Source organism: Rhinocladiella mackenziei (assembly GCF_000835555.1).
Source record: "Rhinocladiella mackenziei CBS 650.93 unplaced genomic scaffold supercont1.2, whole genome shotgun sequence".
NCBI lineage: Eukaryota > Fungi > Ascomycota > Eurotiomycetes > Chaetothyriales > Herpotrichiellaceae > Rhinocladiella > Rhinocladiella mackenziei.
The window spans coordinates 3,590,420-3,605,846 of record NW_013550603.1 but is presented as its reverse complement, the minus strand read 5'-3'; the positions used below and the strand labels follow the sequence as shown (position 1 = coordinate 3,605,846).

Sequence of the window (15,427 nt, the reverse complement as noted above, 5' to 3'; positions counted from 1 at the left end):
CCATTCAATCTCCACGCTCGCAGTTTGATTTCGTGCAAGTTCGAAGACTAAAACACAATATCCAGATTCAATAAAAATCCTCCACAAACAAGGCGGTGCAGCTGTTGAGGCGTGTTTTCATCTCCAACCGAAAGACTCCATTGCGCATCCTGCTTGCTAAAAGTGGCCTCAAGCACTAACCCATATCCAACGGCCAAAACATGGAGTCGAATGTTAGATGTAAGAAGGGGCTCGGAGTTTCTGTGGCTTTTCCGCTTTTCTAACCTTGAATTGTACCTGATGTTGAAATTGAGATTTGAATGTCTAACCAGTCTATTATTTGATTGTTGGTCGTGGCTGGTCTCGTTAATGCCGTTTATGGCCGTTTCGGGCCAAGGAGCCATCGTACAGTCCTCGTCTTGAATCTCTCCGAAGAACTCCAACTCGGTATGTGCAATCGTTTTCGCGCGCGGTTGTCGACGAAGTGCGCAGTCGCATCGAGACGAGGAAATACCACGAGATTGTCGAACAATGTCGCCCCATTTTCAAGATCGTTTCTTGTTTCAAAGGGTCAACGAGCAGGGTGAGTCGAGGGACGAGTCGAATTCGGAACTTCTGACTCGAAGACGTCGTGCCAGTATTTCTCGACACGGCTGCAAATTCCTTGCTTGCCATTCCAACAACCAAACTTGTGCTCATATTCACACGCAGTACCTTTGATTTCTTCCCAGAACCTTCGTTCAACATCGACGCCAAATAATTCGATAGCTCGGTCTTGACTCATCCAACAACGCACCGAAGTTCCATTGGTGTCCCGAGTGGGGCCTCCAGATCCTGTAACTTCATCTGAAAATCCTCGCATTTGGTGGTCAAAGATCGTAGACGGGTCGAATTTGGGGAAGTTGGCATGGACGAAGAATGGTTTGACTCCACCGGATACGGTCTCGGAGGGATTCTCGCTTCCATGATCTTCCTCTTTGATTCGATCGTGAAGAGGTCCATGAACATTGGTAAAAGCGAAGTCGGCAATTGGATCATGTTGTGCCATGGCGCTTCCAAGATAGTGACCACTGGAGTCGAGCCGACCAAGAGCCATGACACGTTCATGAACAGCATAAAAAGGTTCCCCTAGAGCTGTAGCGGCCCAAGCAAACGTCTCTTTATCGCCCTGACCAGGAGCACCTTGGGAAAGTAAAGGGTAATAATAGTTTGGACCGTAGTAGTTGTAATATGTAGCCAGCATCAAGGACAAGTGATGTTTGGCTTTTGAGTACATAATTTCACCCGATTCGACAGAAGCTCGAAGATTCAGCGGGGGAATTTCGCCGATTTTGGCGATTTCAAAATAGTAGGGTGATTCGGAGGCGTACCAAAAGTCGGGCCAGACAATCATTCCAGTAGAATTGAATGGTTCTCCTTCAAACAGTGGAAGCGGGTCGTTTATGGGGAAGGCGTCGGAATCGAGGAGGAGAACTTCTTCGAAAGACGAGAACAGAATAGCCATGATTTTGTACTGGAACCGATCGATCGATACCCCTGAACTTGCAGTGCGGTATATATCGGAGAGAAGCAGGCATTTTGCGTTCAGAGTCGGTAACACATGGTTGCATATTTCGTCATCGTATTCAGATGCGTCCGCAAGGAAGACTTCGACGGGTAATAAGGACCTGGTCCTCCGTAGCATTCGTATAGAAATGACCAAGACTGGGAGTTGGTTGAAACCAGCGGTCATCACAACCCCTTTGGTGTCAGGCTCATATGGCATCTTCGGAGGATGGTTCTTCAAGTCATTCATGAAGTTTGAATGTGCTTCACGCATACGCTTGATATCGGCGGATTCCATGTACAATATGTCCGGTCTTTGACGATTGTGGGAAGCGTCGAACCCAATATCCAACTTTTGAGGGACGACCGGGTCAGGGACATGGTGGCAATTGGGATCGTTATTTAATATTATTGGGTAGAGGTTTCGCCAGAAGGATGCCTGACTTTCGAGAAGAGAACTTGGAGGAGGATCGCTCGTGGAATTTGTAGATTGTGAGGTCGGGCCTGGAACGGGTGAGGGCTCAGCCGGAGATGAATATATCCGAGTCTGGAGAAAGAGGAGGAAGAGAAATAAGGCGAGAAGCTGGGCAATTAGGCCCGACTTTCGACGATGCCACTGGCCAGCCAATGTTCTCGCGAATCGAGGGAGAAGCATCTTAATGTGTTATGGTCGAAGGGCCATATCGGGCGGAATAAAGGATAGTCGAAGAGGGCAGAGCGTATACGCGTTGATGGATGAGGGAGACAAAGAGAAATTGAAGGGACCGACTCGGGACTGAATTGGGAAAAGGACCACGACCGCAGCTGGGAACACACGGACACGGAGAGGGACAGCTGGAATGAGACAGACGTCACATGACAGAACAGAGGGTGACTTGCATATGTTTCAGGTTAGAGTCGGTTTGGGAATGGGCTGTTCATGATAGAAGGGTTCCGCTCAAGTAATTCCTGAACATTGTTGCCACTGTTCCATGTTTCTCTGCCACCGATATCACCATGCGAGACGCTTAGAACTGAGCCAGATGAAGTTCCTCCGGCCTAAGAGCCTAGACATCGCCTATCGGTTCGGCTCTAGGCATCCTCCCTAAAGAAGTGTATTTCTTCGATATTATTTTCTTCCTCTTGCTACACCGCAAAATTGAATAGCATTGAGCCTTTGCGTAAGCAGAAATCACCCTCGGCGAGCAAACATTCCCCATCGTCTACACTATACCTCAACGAGATCATCCCTCTGTCGGTCGATAGCCTCCTGTGCCGCCCTCAAAAACATCATTTCCTCGGACTTGAATTCTTTCACCCTCTCCGATCATTCTTCAGAAAGAATCATGATTTGATCTGGCTATCTTCCGCACGACGCCACCATGCCGGAACCAGTTTTGGCCTTGTCCATCACCACCCCTCAATCCTGGGCCAAACGGCATACCGTCAAACACCGCCGTCCTAAACGAAATGTTCTTCATCCAAATCAACTCAAGTTCAAGATCCAAGGGTCCAAACAGCAGCTCCTCCAAATGGCGCTAGCCAAACAATCTCCAATTCGAAAATCCCCTACCAATGGCCTCCAGCTTGATCCTTTTCAAACTTATCCCATTCCAACAACTACATGTGTCGCCAACATGGCCCAATATTGTGAGATGACGCCTTCTATCCCGAGATAAAAGAAGCTGATCCAGCTTTTAGTCATGCAGGTTTGGGGCCCTCAACATGGTCGAGCATTTGCTTTCGATGGCTATCCCAACCCGTACCTGAGCCTTCTTTGGCCTTTTGCTCTCCAATCCGACCTCTACTTTGAAGGCTTGATTGCTTTATGTCGAGCTACCTCGTTGGCCAGTCAAGGTCGATCTGCCCGTGAAGATAACGCTTTTGCCTTCCATCGAGGAAATGTCATGACCAAACTTCGCGCTCGACTTCAAAACCCACAAGAATGTGCCGACGACACCACCATCTTGACCGTCGCTACTTTGGGCACCATCGATTATATTCTCGGTGATCATACTGCTGCCACCGCTCACGTCTCCGGCATGCGGCAAATGATCAAAATTAGAGGCGTTATCAATCCGACCACTCCTTGGGAACGATTGCTACAAGCCAACGTCGCCGCCTACGAATCGTTATGGTCATTCTTATTCGCAGCGGACTCTATGTCCGATGATACCCCTCGACAGTCTGGCCAACTGGTGCAAAACGCAGAGTTGCCCATATACATGACCCATCCTTTCAAACCCGAAGTTTGTGAGATGCTATCCAAATTACCTCAAGGGTTCTGTGACATCGGTCTCACCGGAGTCCTCTCCCTGCAAATGATTCGCCTTTTATCGGAGTTGACCTCCCTGATAGCACGATTCTCAGTGCCATTCATGGAAGAACACGTCGAAATGACTTCCCGGCCGAAAATGCAAACCACCCTCGAAGATCTACACCGTCTTTCCACTCTCCAAACGACACAGACAGAACGATTCCTCTCGCACGGCTTGGTAGCCTTCTGCTACCTGCTCCGATTCATCCACTTCCAGGATAAACTGACCGGCTTCTATGAAACAGCTTTAAAGGCTTTGACCACCGTTGCTCTGCGTCAAACTCCAACACATAGGGCCCCTGATCGAAGATGCCATCTGTGGGCCAATATGATGATTGCCACTGCTCTACAGAATGGCCAGCATCCGCCGCCAGCGTGGAAATCCGTCATGCAACAGTTTTTGGATAAATACTATGAAGCTCGCCAATGGAAGAAACTGGAGAAAGAATTGAAAACATTTTTTTGGGGTGAGAAGGTCTCGGAGCTTTGCAAGGAGGCTTATGATGAAGCGGTAAAAAGAAATGAGAAGCCCGAGGCAACTGAAGAGAGACCTTCTCACCATTCCACCATGGCTATTCGAAACGTGATTCTTTAGTGTTGCTGGCCTTGTTGAGATAACGGCTTCGACTTCGCATGGAAACATCTCTCTGATTGTCGGACGACTTCCAAACTCCAAGAGCAACATCAAACCGTCCTAGTGGAAGAGGGGCCTTGTTGTCATGCCAATCAAGGACTATCACGTACACATTATCGAAAAGCGGCACTATGATCAAAGTCAAAATATGAAAACCAGACTTCTCGGGAGACTTTGCATCCAAATGCTACCAAGATAATGCGCCGACTCCGTTTGATCACGTGCCGGAGACCTTGGTCATGATGTTGAGAAAGGGGGCGAGTCCTCTTCGCGTTAAACTCGAGTATGACCATATGCATTCGATTGCATTCGCACAGGACCATCCAAGGTCGTTGATTGCCGCTCAGGTTGGAGCATGGTTCACACTTTCAATTTCGTCGTTGTAGACTTGGGGACTATGTCACCAGAAGGGAAGGGACAGGATGCGCATGATATGATACCCGCCAAGATTTATGCACAGGAGGACTAAGTTGGGATGAGACAGAACGAGATCGGAAGATCAAAGACTTTACATTATGTTGAACTGAAAAGATCCGATTGACTCGATTTGATGTTTATTCTTGTTTTTTGTTTTGATATCAGTGACTCAGCACACGTACAGACCCAGGAAAAGGGGCACTAAGACAGTTATTTGAGCGCACCGCAGGGTGCTATTCCATCGTTCTTTCCGCTCTTTGTGGGTTTGCCAGCGGTCGAGGCGAGGAGGCGGAGATGCGTTTTTTGTCGAAGCAATATTGTGTAGTCGTATAAGGCATCTCCATTTCCTCTGTGCAGTGAATCTCCTCTGGAGATGATCTCCCGTGAGATCATCTGTCTACTCTGTGAAGAGTGTATGTGGCCAAAGGGGCGCAGAAGGCCGCGATCGGTCGGTCTGGAAGTAAGGGTTGAGATCGGTTGAGGTGGTGATGTTCAGGTGACATTCGACTGCGACTTTGCCTGGAAACCCGCGAGACGCTTTTCGCAGGCAGGAAATTGAACGATAACGGGGAAGCGATAGCCTACCCTCGGATTGAAGAGGGGTTTGGCTGCTGAAGCACCGGTTTTTGAGGTCTGAGGTGACCGGGATGCTGTGAAGCGAGCGAGAAGAGTGTATTTCTCTCATATATAGAGAGGGAAGAAGGGGAACTTGCTTGATGAATTATTTGCAGACCTGAAAAGGAAGATCGGTGGTGGGAGGAGAGTGTAGAGACCAGTGAAACATTGAGAATGAAGGGAAATTTTATATCAAAACTGGCTTCTGTGATGATTCATCGGGCCTATACAGCTCCCAATCTTGACCCTTCAACGGAGAATCAAGATCCCGGATGGCTGATATATCACTCATATTGAGAAATCAACAGGTACAAGACCCTAATACACCATTTTTGGGCGGTCAGAAAGATCGATCGAGATCGTGAAGAAGATTCCCGGTTGTCTTTACAAAGAGAAGTCCAAGGCACCACTACCTACCTAGGCTTGGGCATTTACAGTGGTGAAGAGTAGAGATCATCTCATCCCAAACCATTTTGAAGTGGAGGATATTGGGGATGATACTCTCTTCGATCAATCTCCTCGAACTTGGCCCTCGGCAATGTTTTTGTTGATAACTATCAATGGGGACAGTTTATCTCCTGCGGCCTTGCGGCAGACCAATGTAGGTAACTGGTATACTCAGACCTTGGTTAAACAGGAGGCCTGACGGTTGGTACGCAGTCGCCACTCTCCTTGCACATTCAGGTGCACTTGCCCCTTGAGTCTGTGACAGAGACGGAAATGCCTGGAAGGCCAGACAGAGGGATGTCACTCAGATCGAAAACCGGTCTTCCGAGAGCCGAGAAAAGTCAAGAGGGCACTATAAGTCATGGATAAAGAGTCTTGACGCCCTTCTCCAGATGATTCTTCAAAGCTTTCGGAAACTCCTCTCACCAAGGCTGGACAAGGTGTTTTGACGTCTTGAACTGAGAGTGGCTCGGCGTTGTGCAACAATGGCTTTGTCCAATCAAAAAGGGGGCTCGAGGCAAGATTCGCCAATGATGTTAGTATGGTCGTAAGATATGTGATAACACAAAGACAATGACCAGCCGTAATGACAACAGCAGTCGACAGCCCCAAATCAACGGCGATGGTCGCCCAGCTATTGAGTAGAAGTGCTGTTGATGTGTAGCAAAGCTAGGCTATGGCGGACCCATCTCTTCCACTTCGTCTCGTCCTGTCATTTGCCTTATCTGCGTTATGGATCTTCTCGAGCTCAGTGGCAAGAACTTCAAAAGCTGTTCGAAGAAGGAAAGAGAGTCGTGAGTATCGCCATTTTCGTTGAGATGGTTCGGCGGCACGAGCGCTCCCGTTGAAAGTTCTTCGGGTTCTTCGGTAGGTGGCGAGGCAGTCAGACAAGTTTCAAGACCACTCAAGCTCACAAACAGGATCATCAGCATAATTCCTCGAATTCATGTTTGTGCTAGAGGACCTTTGACGTTTTGATATCGTCGAGGAAAGATAGAGGAAGAAAAGAAGTGGAAGTGCTGGACGATTGAGGTCAAAAATCAGCGTGATAGGAGCTCACGTCTGGCGGGTACATAAGCGGTGCCGAACAATCCACTACGAACACAATTTTGGGCTTCAAGATATCTTCCTCTCAACCAGATCTTGACAATGGACACAGCAATAACGCTGCTGGAAGGATGGTCAATTCAATTCAAAAACTTCTCGATTGAAGCGCGGCCATGATGCCTACTTTCAATGAGCAAAACTTTGCGTCAATCTTCCGTGCCTGCTTCCTGTCACATCATCAGAACACCATCCCATCCATCCATTTCCTTTGGAATCAATCGAGCCCGATGTGGAAAACCCCGTTTCTAGCGGATATCACTAGTCAATCCTCCTGTGCAAAGATACTCCGAACTCCATAAGCATGACCATGGCGTACAAGGTTACTCCGATATGCGAATCGCGCGAAGCGCTCAGAGCATGGGCCCCACAGCAGAGTACGAATAAGATTCAGCAAAAGTCCCCCTCAGTGTGTGAGTTCTTATCTTCTCTCTTCCCGACGAGTCTAGCGCCTCACGAAACTCCTTCCTTTCTTAGACATCCTCGTTTCTTTCTTGCTCAAGGCACTCGAATCGTCGAGGCGGTTCGTCATCCATGGTCTGTCGTTCGGAGTCATGGACGCAATCCGGGGACGAAGCTTACCACAATCCTCCGTTGTGACAGACGTTAAATTCCTTACCTACTGGGCTGAAATCCTTACCAGACCTCCTTCTCGGGCATATTAGCGAACCAGAATTCACTCAACCTCTTTACACAAACCTCTTGTTGGCAATCAGTGTCAACTCTGGCGGGCAACCCCGACTGAGACTGGAGACTATTGTAACTGTCGCATCCATCAATTGCAACAATCCACACACTACCTGACCTGACCAAAACCAAAGGAAGACAAAGGCCAAAAAATCAAAATGGTAAAACTTTTGATGGAAACCAGAACCCCCCAGCAATTTCTCGGTTACTTGGGTCAAACCAACTAAGGCATCGAGGATCGGGAGTTGGGTCTCAGTTTGGTTGGTAGAAAAGCTGTAGTTTTTCATGCTCAGGCTGATACTGATGAGAACGGGTTGCGAGTTCAAGGCGGAAGACAACTCTGATATCATGATTCAGGACTAAAGAGACGGGATCAAACAACGCTCGAACTCGACTCAAGTGACAGGCAGACTAATTCTGTTCACCTCCATTTGTTGAATCCAATCCCACGATCGAGGTATGCCCCTCCCATAATCCAGCCAGGACCGTTTCACCACCTCATATGCCAGCTTGACATTGCCCAGGGCACTGAAATTCCTCAACCGCTCAAACACGGCTGATATCTCGGAGCGATGTTCGGGCGTGACACTAGCAATGCCCAGGACAAAAGCGGGAAAGAGCAAAAAAGCCAGAACACCTCTGGCCTGGATCTGGTGCATGTTGTCCAGCCCGTTCCGGACGGCTATTTTCACCTTGTCGTCGCCTATGTTATCCGGGTAGATAATGGAGTAGAGCCAGACAAACAGGGCGGACGTGTACGCGGAGAACGCAAGCGTCTGGTCACGGTCGTCCGTGTTGGGTTTCCAAGCATCCAGCGCTTCCCAGATCTGGATGGCTTCGAAGATGACGACGGGGTTGGACCGGCCGTGAGTTCGGGCGCTGGAACGTAGCCCGACGATCTGCGCGATCAAGTCAAAGAGCCCGTTGTCGACGCCAATCATGTAGACTTCATCTTCAGTCTGGGAGGAGGCACGCAACGTCGATTTTAGCAGCGGCTGGTGCATTGGGTCGGTCACCCCGGCCAGAATGTCGTGGTAGACGAAGAAGTCGAGGAGGAATTGGTCGATGCCCAGGGACGACAGGGCCTGTAGAGAACAAGACATGTCGTGATTGCCGCGGCATGATACTCTCAGAGCATCTTGGATTAAGTCTCGCGCTTCATCGAGTCGGACGCGCCATGTCAGATTACCCGATCCCTCGGAAATCTCGTAGAGGCATAACAAAAGTGTACTGGTCAGTATGGCTTCGAATTCGGCGCTGGTTTGTCTTGGGCCCGAGGCTCTCAGGGCCATCATCCGAGCCGTTTGTTGAGTGACCGCGTTCTTCAGGATGCGATTTTTCTCGGCTTGTGTCTGTAGTTCTGATTCGGGCTGTAGGTTAGCGAGATGAGAACCTCCCAAGCACGCGATGGCCTTGGATATCATGGGGTCGTCGAGGCTACGAGGCAGCACGATCGTCAACAGAGGATTCTTCTCGTTGTTGGAAATAGTGAGCACGCGTGACGTCACGTTTGTAAAGTGAAAAAAGAACTTTTGCTCGGTCCGCGAATCGACGCCGTTTATCAGGAAGGGAATACTTCGGGGAATTTCTGCTTCTGAGCTCTGCTGCCGTTGCTGAAGTTGATACGATAGTTGTTGTTGTAGCGTCGAAGTTGCCGTGTCCATTTGAGGATATTCCATGATCGACCCGTCCATGGCCGTGGACAGATTGGAATTGCCATAATTGACCATGACACCGAAATTGTCCGTGGTATCATCCGGAAGAAACCAGTGGAGAAAGGCGTCATTGCCCTCTACCGTTGTTTGTTGCGCGACAGTCGCTGCCGAATTGACATTGTGTATCGCCGGCGACGTCTGTGCCGGAATCTGACTTGGACATTGAGCCTGACCTTCAGGCGACTGGCTTTGACTTTGAGATAGTCTCTTGGTTTTATGTTCTTCATATCTGACGATAGCGGGATATCCCTCGCAGATGTAACCACTCCGGAGACAACCAATGCCTAAAATTCACACACCAACACTCTACGTCAGCTCACATGGTCGTCTGATGAGAAGAGAGAGTGGGAGGGAGGGACTCTGTGACGTACATTGTGGCTTGGTCTCATCACATTTCTTTCGTCGCCGTCGACAGGTAAAGCAACCAGTTCGGCCACGCTTGATCTGTGCCCGGACACCCGGCATGGAGATGCCAGATTTGGCTTTATTCGCTGAAGTGGCGCCTGGAGGGGAGTTCATTATAGCGTTGGAGTTGGCCGCCGGGTGGTGCGGGACCATTTTGATTGGCGACCCTGCTCCCCAGGGGTGTGTCCCTTATGGGCTGATGGGGTTTCGCCCCAGGACCCCCAAGTCAACTGAAGGCCAAAAAAAGTAGCCCAAGGAGGTCCTTCTCTTTCCAAGTCAGAAACATGACAGGATTTCGTCGGTGACTATATTAAGGTTGATTTTCACAAGATAGACGAAGGGTGAAAGCTAATTCGGACCGACAGTCGGTCAAAGCAAGAGAGAAGAGAGAGCAGCGGAGTGGGAGAGGGGAGAACTGAGATAACAATGCTTATCAGTTTGAAGAGGGATTCTTCCCCAAGTTGAAGAGGCTTGCCGCGGAGGCATCATTGGATTGGTGGAATCTCCCCCATCACTCGCAACAAGCGAATGCGGATTCCACGGGCCGGCTGGCTAGTTCCGGGCATTCTGGCAAGCCATCAAGGTTCATTTTGAGTGAGCAGCAGGGGAAGGGGGGATTCATTGGTTACGCATGGTGCTTTTGACAACTGGCATCCCGACATCCTGACGTCCTAGCCATCATTGCGTCAAATACGGCCATATGCATGTCTTTGCATGCCGGTCCATGCCTTCACCGACATAAGTTCCCTCGAATCTGTGACAGGATGTGACAGTCGCCATTCCCCAAGGACTTTGTCGCTGTCAAGCGGTACCGTCCACCTGAAATGCATTTCCGTGGTCGTTGACCGGCTCCCTTTTTGCGCCTCGGAGACGTTGTTCACACCATCTTTCAACGACCTTCCCCCACATCGGCCAGCCTTTATACCTAGCCATCTCCGGCGGCATTGCTCGAATCGCCCCCAGCAACTCTCTCACACTCTCGATGTCGTCCTGTAGCTCCAGCAAAGGTGTCATATATGTTCTGACCGTGAAGAGAATTGCCTCCGTCTTGGGCAGTCTTCTCAATGTCTGTCTTTCGTGTCTCAGCCGAATATCTTCGACTTTCGGCGGTCCAGGCAGTTCGGTGAGGAAAGGGTCTTGCTGGAATAACACGTCGTTTGTCTGGATGAAGAAGTTGTGTCGTGCAATCGGACAGTCAGGCTTCATCTTGAGGAAATATCTGTCTGATGTGAGCCAGTATTTTGCAATTCCATGGGCTATCGCATACCGTTCCACTGATTTTCGAATCGTGTCCTGCCAAAGCGGTACTGGTGAGTGTATCTTCCACAGGGGCCAACCAATGCGCTCTTCCAGGTGCCAGCCTGCCGGTGCCATGCTGAAGCTTGCTACTCTTCTCTCATATTAGCCGTCGCTCTAGGGGGGACATCGTCGTCGACTCACAGATAGTACTGGTCGGGGTCACCACCATGTCCGCGAGCCAGCACATTAAGATCCTCCATGACCAGCTGGGCGGCAATCTGCAGGGGTGGCATGTCATACGGCTCCGTGATTTTGAATGTCAGACCAGTGAGCTTGTTGTGGAGGTAGTCTGGTTTGTCATCCATGATAAAGAAGAGATGAGGGAAGCGTTTGGTGACATAGTCAACAATCAACTGGAGGGTCTCGCTACAAGCCGCCTCAGATCCGGGGAGCATTTGAAAGACTCCCTCTCTTTGCGTCTCCAACAAGTGCCTTCGCAGCTCCTGCTCTTCCCAGTATCGATTGTCGAGCCATAGCCACTCCTCATGCTTGACCTGTTGAATTCCCATGGACATGACAAACTTGCCGGACTTCCACGGTCGATAGGGATGGGGGTTGGTCGAGGCGACATCGAGGTCGAGTAGGGGCCGGATTTCTGTACTTGAACGAGGGATCTTCTCCTCCTCCGGGGCTTCCCCAAGATGGAACTTGTCCCTCCGCCGGCCTCGATGCCGCAAGCTCCAATAATAAATCAGGCTGGCGACAGAAAGGAGAAGTACTGCACACGTGACGAGACTTGGCGGGAGGAAGTGTATCGAACGACTTTCCATTTTTGGTTGCCTTGTAGACCATGCCATCGTCTCTTCGAGGTTGTTCCCTCCGCCTGGTCTTCAATTCTTGAACTCATGGATTTGATCAACTTGAAGCATTGATATCCAGCGCTTGTATGGGATTCGCTTGGCGGCCGGTAGGAAGCGGGCACCACCTTTGCTGTGTCGGTGTCGTCTATCCCAACTCGAATAACCGACCGCTTTAAGCGCTCGAACCGCCTCTACCACCGATAATGCTGGCCTATCGCCACCAGTTGACGGTGGCGTGCTATGGACCAGGACATTCTAGATTGCCCACAGATCGAGGCAGTCGGCGAACGGCAGCTTGGTGCTATTTCCCTGGACTTTCATCCACCCTAATTTTCTGACAGACTTTCCTAGGTACTGTAGCCCCTGTTGGAACCACGATAACTGTGCCAATCAAAGATAAGCCAAAGTCATATATATGACCAACTCGAATCCTTTCTGTTCCACAGCCTTGCATTGTGTTACGTTTCAATCGAGTCCACCATTGTGAAAAAGTCCGCTTCCAAGCCGTCATTCATCGAGAAACCCTTTTTTTTTTATCGGTTTTGATATGGCAGATTCCGCCCAGAAAGATCAAAAGGTCAACGTTGATCCTGTGACATCTAGTGAAGAATCCATTGCTAGAGGATCAATCACTGACGCCGACGATGATTTACTCAGACATATTGGCTATAAACAGGTCGGTAGGAGTGACCACCGGCAACATAAGTACTAATCAGGATTAGGAATTTCGGCGCGAATTTACGAGATGGTCGACTTTATCCTATGCCATTTCAATCATGGGAGTCTTGGGCTCGGGTCGGTCTATACTTCCCCCTATTTCAGGCCTCCATCTAAATTTTACACGTAGTCTCCGCGTCATGGTATTCTCCATTGGCTGCCGGTGGTCCGGCTACTGCGATTTGGTGTTGGTTCTCCGGGTCATTCTTTGCACTATGCATTGCACTATCAAGTGAGTGTAACACGGCTTGAATCATCAATCCCCGAATTGACATAGCAGTTGCCGAACTGGTTTCCGCATATCCTACGTCAGGTGGCATGTATTTTGTCACCAAGCACGTCTTTCCAGAGGATAAAGTTCCACTGGCAGCCTGGATTATTGGATGGAGTAACTTTTTGGGACAGTGAGGACATTTCATGACATTGATGGTTTGCAAGTCGCTGACTACGGCAGGACGGCAGGTGTTGGTAAGATTTGAGACAGCGAAAATTCCAGTAGAAAACTCACTTTCAAAAAGCTAGTGTGGGTTATTCGGTAGGACAGATGGTACGCACATTACTCCCACCGAAGCTATGTTTACTTATAGACACAGATTCTTGCTGCAGCCTCCATGGGCTCAATCCAGGAAGATGGAACTTTCTCTTATGTGCCGTACGAAGAAACAATCGTTCAAAGAGAGCCTATCTGACCCAAATCAGAACAGCAGAGCACACAGTGGCGGTCAGTATAGGCGTTCTTATTTGCCATGGAATAATCTGCTCTTTCCCTTCGAAGGCTCTCAGCCAGACCATTAGGTGGTTTGCCCCTATCAACCGTAAGTCTTATCCCTAATCAAACATCTTCCACTTCTCAGCTGTCCGCAGTGCTCGGTTCAGTCGCAGTCACAATCGCCCTTCTCGTTCTTACGGACAACAAGCATTCTGCCAGCTACGTCTTCGGTCATGTTATCGATGGTTCGGGATGGGGAAGTCGAGGATTTTCATTTTTGATCGGATACCTCTCTGTGGCTTGGACTATGACCGACTATGATGCTACAGTATGAGATTTCAACCAGATGTCGGTCCGGGACGTACAGACTGACCTTCTTCAGGCACATATCAGTGAGGAATTGCATAATGCGGCAATCTCTGGTCCAGTGGCAATCTTTCAGGCTGTCCTCGTAACATGGGTGTGTATCATTAGTCCAATGCGTCACACACACAAACTGACGACACGAAACCAGTTCTTCGGTGTGATGCTCAACATTGCCTTGGGTTTCTGTGCCGGTGATCTTCTTGATACCCTTAGTTCCCCCATGGGAAACCCAGCGGCACAGGTCTATTACAACGCCGCAGGGAAAAAAGGTGGTCTGGCACTCTGGTTCTGGCCCATTTTAATCCAATTTTTCACAGGAAAGTCTCTTTCCCTCGAAACTTGTCACCCATGCTAACCCTCGGGCACTATAGGTATCACCGCAATGCTTTCAGACACCCGAACCTGCTTCGCTCTCGCACGCGACGAAGCATTCCCCTTCTCCCATACACTCCGCAAAATGAACAAATACACCCAAACCCCCCTCTACAGCGTCTGGGTCGTCGTCATCTTCTGCTGCCTCCTCAACCTCATCGCCCTCGGCAGCGCGCAGACCATAAACGGCATTTTCGGCGTGACTGCCCCAGCCATGGATTTCTCATACATCGCCGTCATTGCGGGCCGTCTGTACTACGACAAGAAACACCCTATCGCCAAGGGCCCCTTCCAGCTCGGTATCTGGCAGAAACCCATCAATTATATTGCCATCCTCTGGACGATTTTCATCTCGGTCATTCTGTTCTTCCCGCCTGTCAGCCCCGTGACGAGCGCGAACATGAACTACGCGGTGGTGATTGCTGCGTTCATTTTCTTTTTCGCGCTTTGGTGGTGGTATTTTGGCGCAAAGAAGTAAGTTGCTCATATCATGGTTCCAGAGGATGCGATAGGGATAGAAGCTAACAACTTGTATAGTCATTATATTGGTCCCCGGACTGAGGACCAAGTGCGGGATTCAGGTCAAGTCCACAAATCGGTTTGAAACATGACCACTACCAATCCGTGCTTGGTTAGCCGCGCACTGTTTCATGACAATATTGTTAACGGGTTTTGTCGGAGGGAATCGGGATAGAAAGCGACAGAATGAATAGATCTGTATTCGGTCCCTTTCGTACTTGACTAAGTCAAGTCAGAGCAAGGTGCTGATGGTGGATGATTGAGAAATATCTTCTTTCAGATGAACATATTACTATGCCCTCGTCGTGAGAAGGAATGCACTGAATTATTGGAACTCTCTCTGGCAGCAATATAGCTAACATCTACAGAGAGAAGACACGTTAAACAGATCTTCCTCTTGGCAGAAATGGGATGATACCGTGGGCGTTTGTCCAGCCAACCAAGAGTAAACATTTGTACAATGCTGCATTACACAACGCATACACGAACCGACCCCGTGGCCGGAGAAAAGTACTACATTCATGAATCATTACGCAGCCCCTGCCTATTTTCATGACTGCCCTGGCTATCAAGGATATGTTTGAATACGTGGTAGTGGTATCTTTCGCATTTGCCAACATGTATAAATATCATTCGACAATTGGAAAGGTGAAAGTCGTTTCTTCTTCCGGTCGCTCTCGAATGTGAGGACGTCCCAGAACGCTGGCCCAAATACATATAGTCCAAACCATCCTGGTACTGCCCATCCATGAATCCCGCGCCCCAAGCACCTTTCATATTCTATGAGTTGTGGGCCTATAC

The 15,427-nt window shown here is 49.4% G+C and overlaps 5 protein-coding genes across 5 annotated transcripts; 2 read left to right on the top strand and 3 right to left on the bottom strand.

Annotated features, from left to right (window-relative positions):
* Positions 1-550: 550 nt before the first annotated feature.
* Positions 551-2,179, bottom strand: Z518_03068 (uncharacterized protein; the record flags this gene model as incomplete). Its single annotated transcript, XM_013420094.1, has 1 exon — positions 551-2,179. One exon carries the CDS (start codon positions 2,177-2,179, stop codon positions 551-553), a length of 1,629 nt encoding a protein of 542 aa, XP_013275548.1.
* A 706-nt stretch (positions 2,180-2,885) lies between these two features.
* Z518_03067 (uncharacterized protein) lies at positions 2,886-4,415 on the top strand (the record flags this gene model as incomplete). Its single annotated transcript, XM_013420093.1, has 2 exons — positions 2,886-3,153; positions 3,205-4,415. 2 exons carry the CDS (start codon positions 2,886-2,888, stop codon positions 4,413-4,415), a joined length of 1,479 nt encoding a protein of 492 aa, XP_013275547.1.
* A 3,704-nt stretch (positions 4,416-8,119) lies between these two features.
* Z518_03066 (uncharacterized protein) lies at positions 8,120-9,997 on the bottom strand (the record flags this gene model as incomplete). The annotated part of the gene is made up of 2 exons (XM_013420092.1): positions 8,120-9,723; positions 9,811-9,997. The coding sequence occupies 2 exons, from the start codon at positions 9,995-9,997 to the stop codon at positions 8,120-8,122; spliced, it is 1,791 nt and encodes a 596-aa protein (XP_013275546.1).
* Positions 9,998-10,645: 648 nt separating this feature from the next.
* Positions 10,646-11,913, bottom strand: Z518_03065 (uncharacterized protein; the record flags this gene model as incomplete). Its single annotated transcript, XM_013420091.1, has 3 exons — positions 10,646-11,063; positions 11,112-11,234; positions 11,285-11,913. 3 exons carry the CDS (start codon positions 11,911-11,913, stop codon positions 10,646-10,648), a joined length of 1,170 nt encoding a protein of 389 aa, XP_013275545.1.
* A 577-nt stretch (positions 11,914-12,490) lies between these two features.
* On the top strand, positions 12,491-14,711 carry Z518_03064 (uncharacterized protein; the record flags this gene model as incomplete). The annotated part of the gene is made up of 13 exons (XM_013420090.1): positions 12,491-12,619; positions 12,666-12,738; positions 12,791-12,892; positions 12,938-13,064; positions 13,115-13,128; positions 13,179-13,207; positions 13,254-13,312; positions 13,360-13,475; positions 13,525-13,697; positions 13,752-13,829; positions 13,884-14,076; positions 14,128-14,581; positions 14,645-14,711. 13 exons carry the CDS (start codon positions 12,491-12,493, stop codon positions 14,709-14,711), a joined length of 1,614 nt encoding a protein of 537 aa, XP_013275544.1.
* Positions 14,712-15,427: the final 716 nt, after the last annotated feature.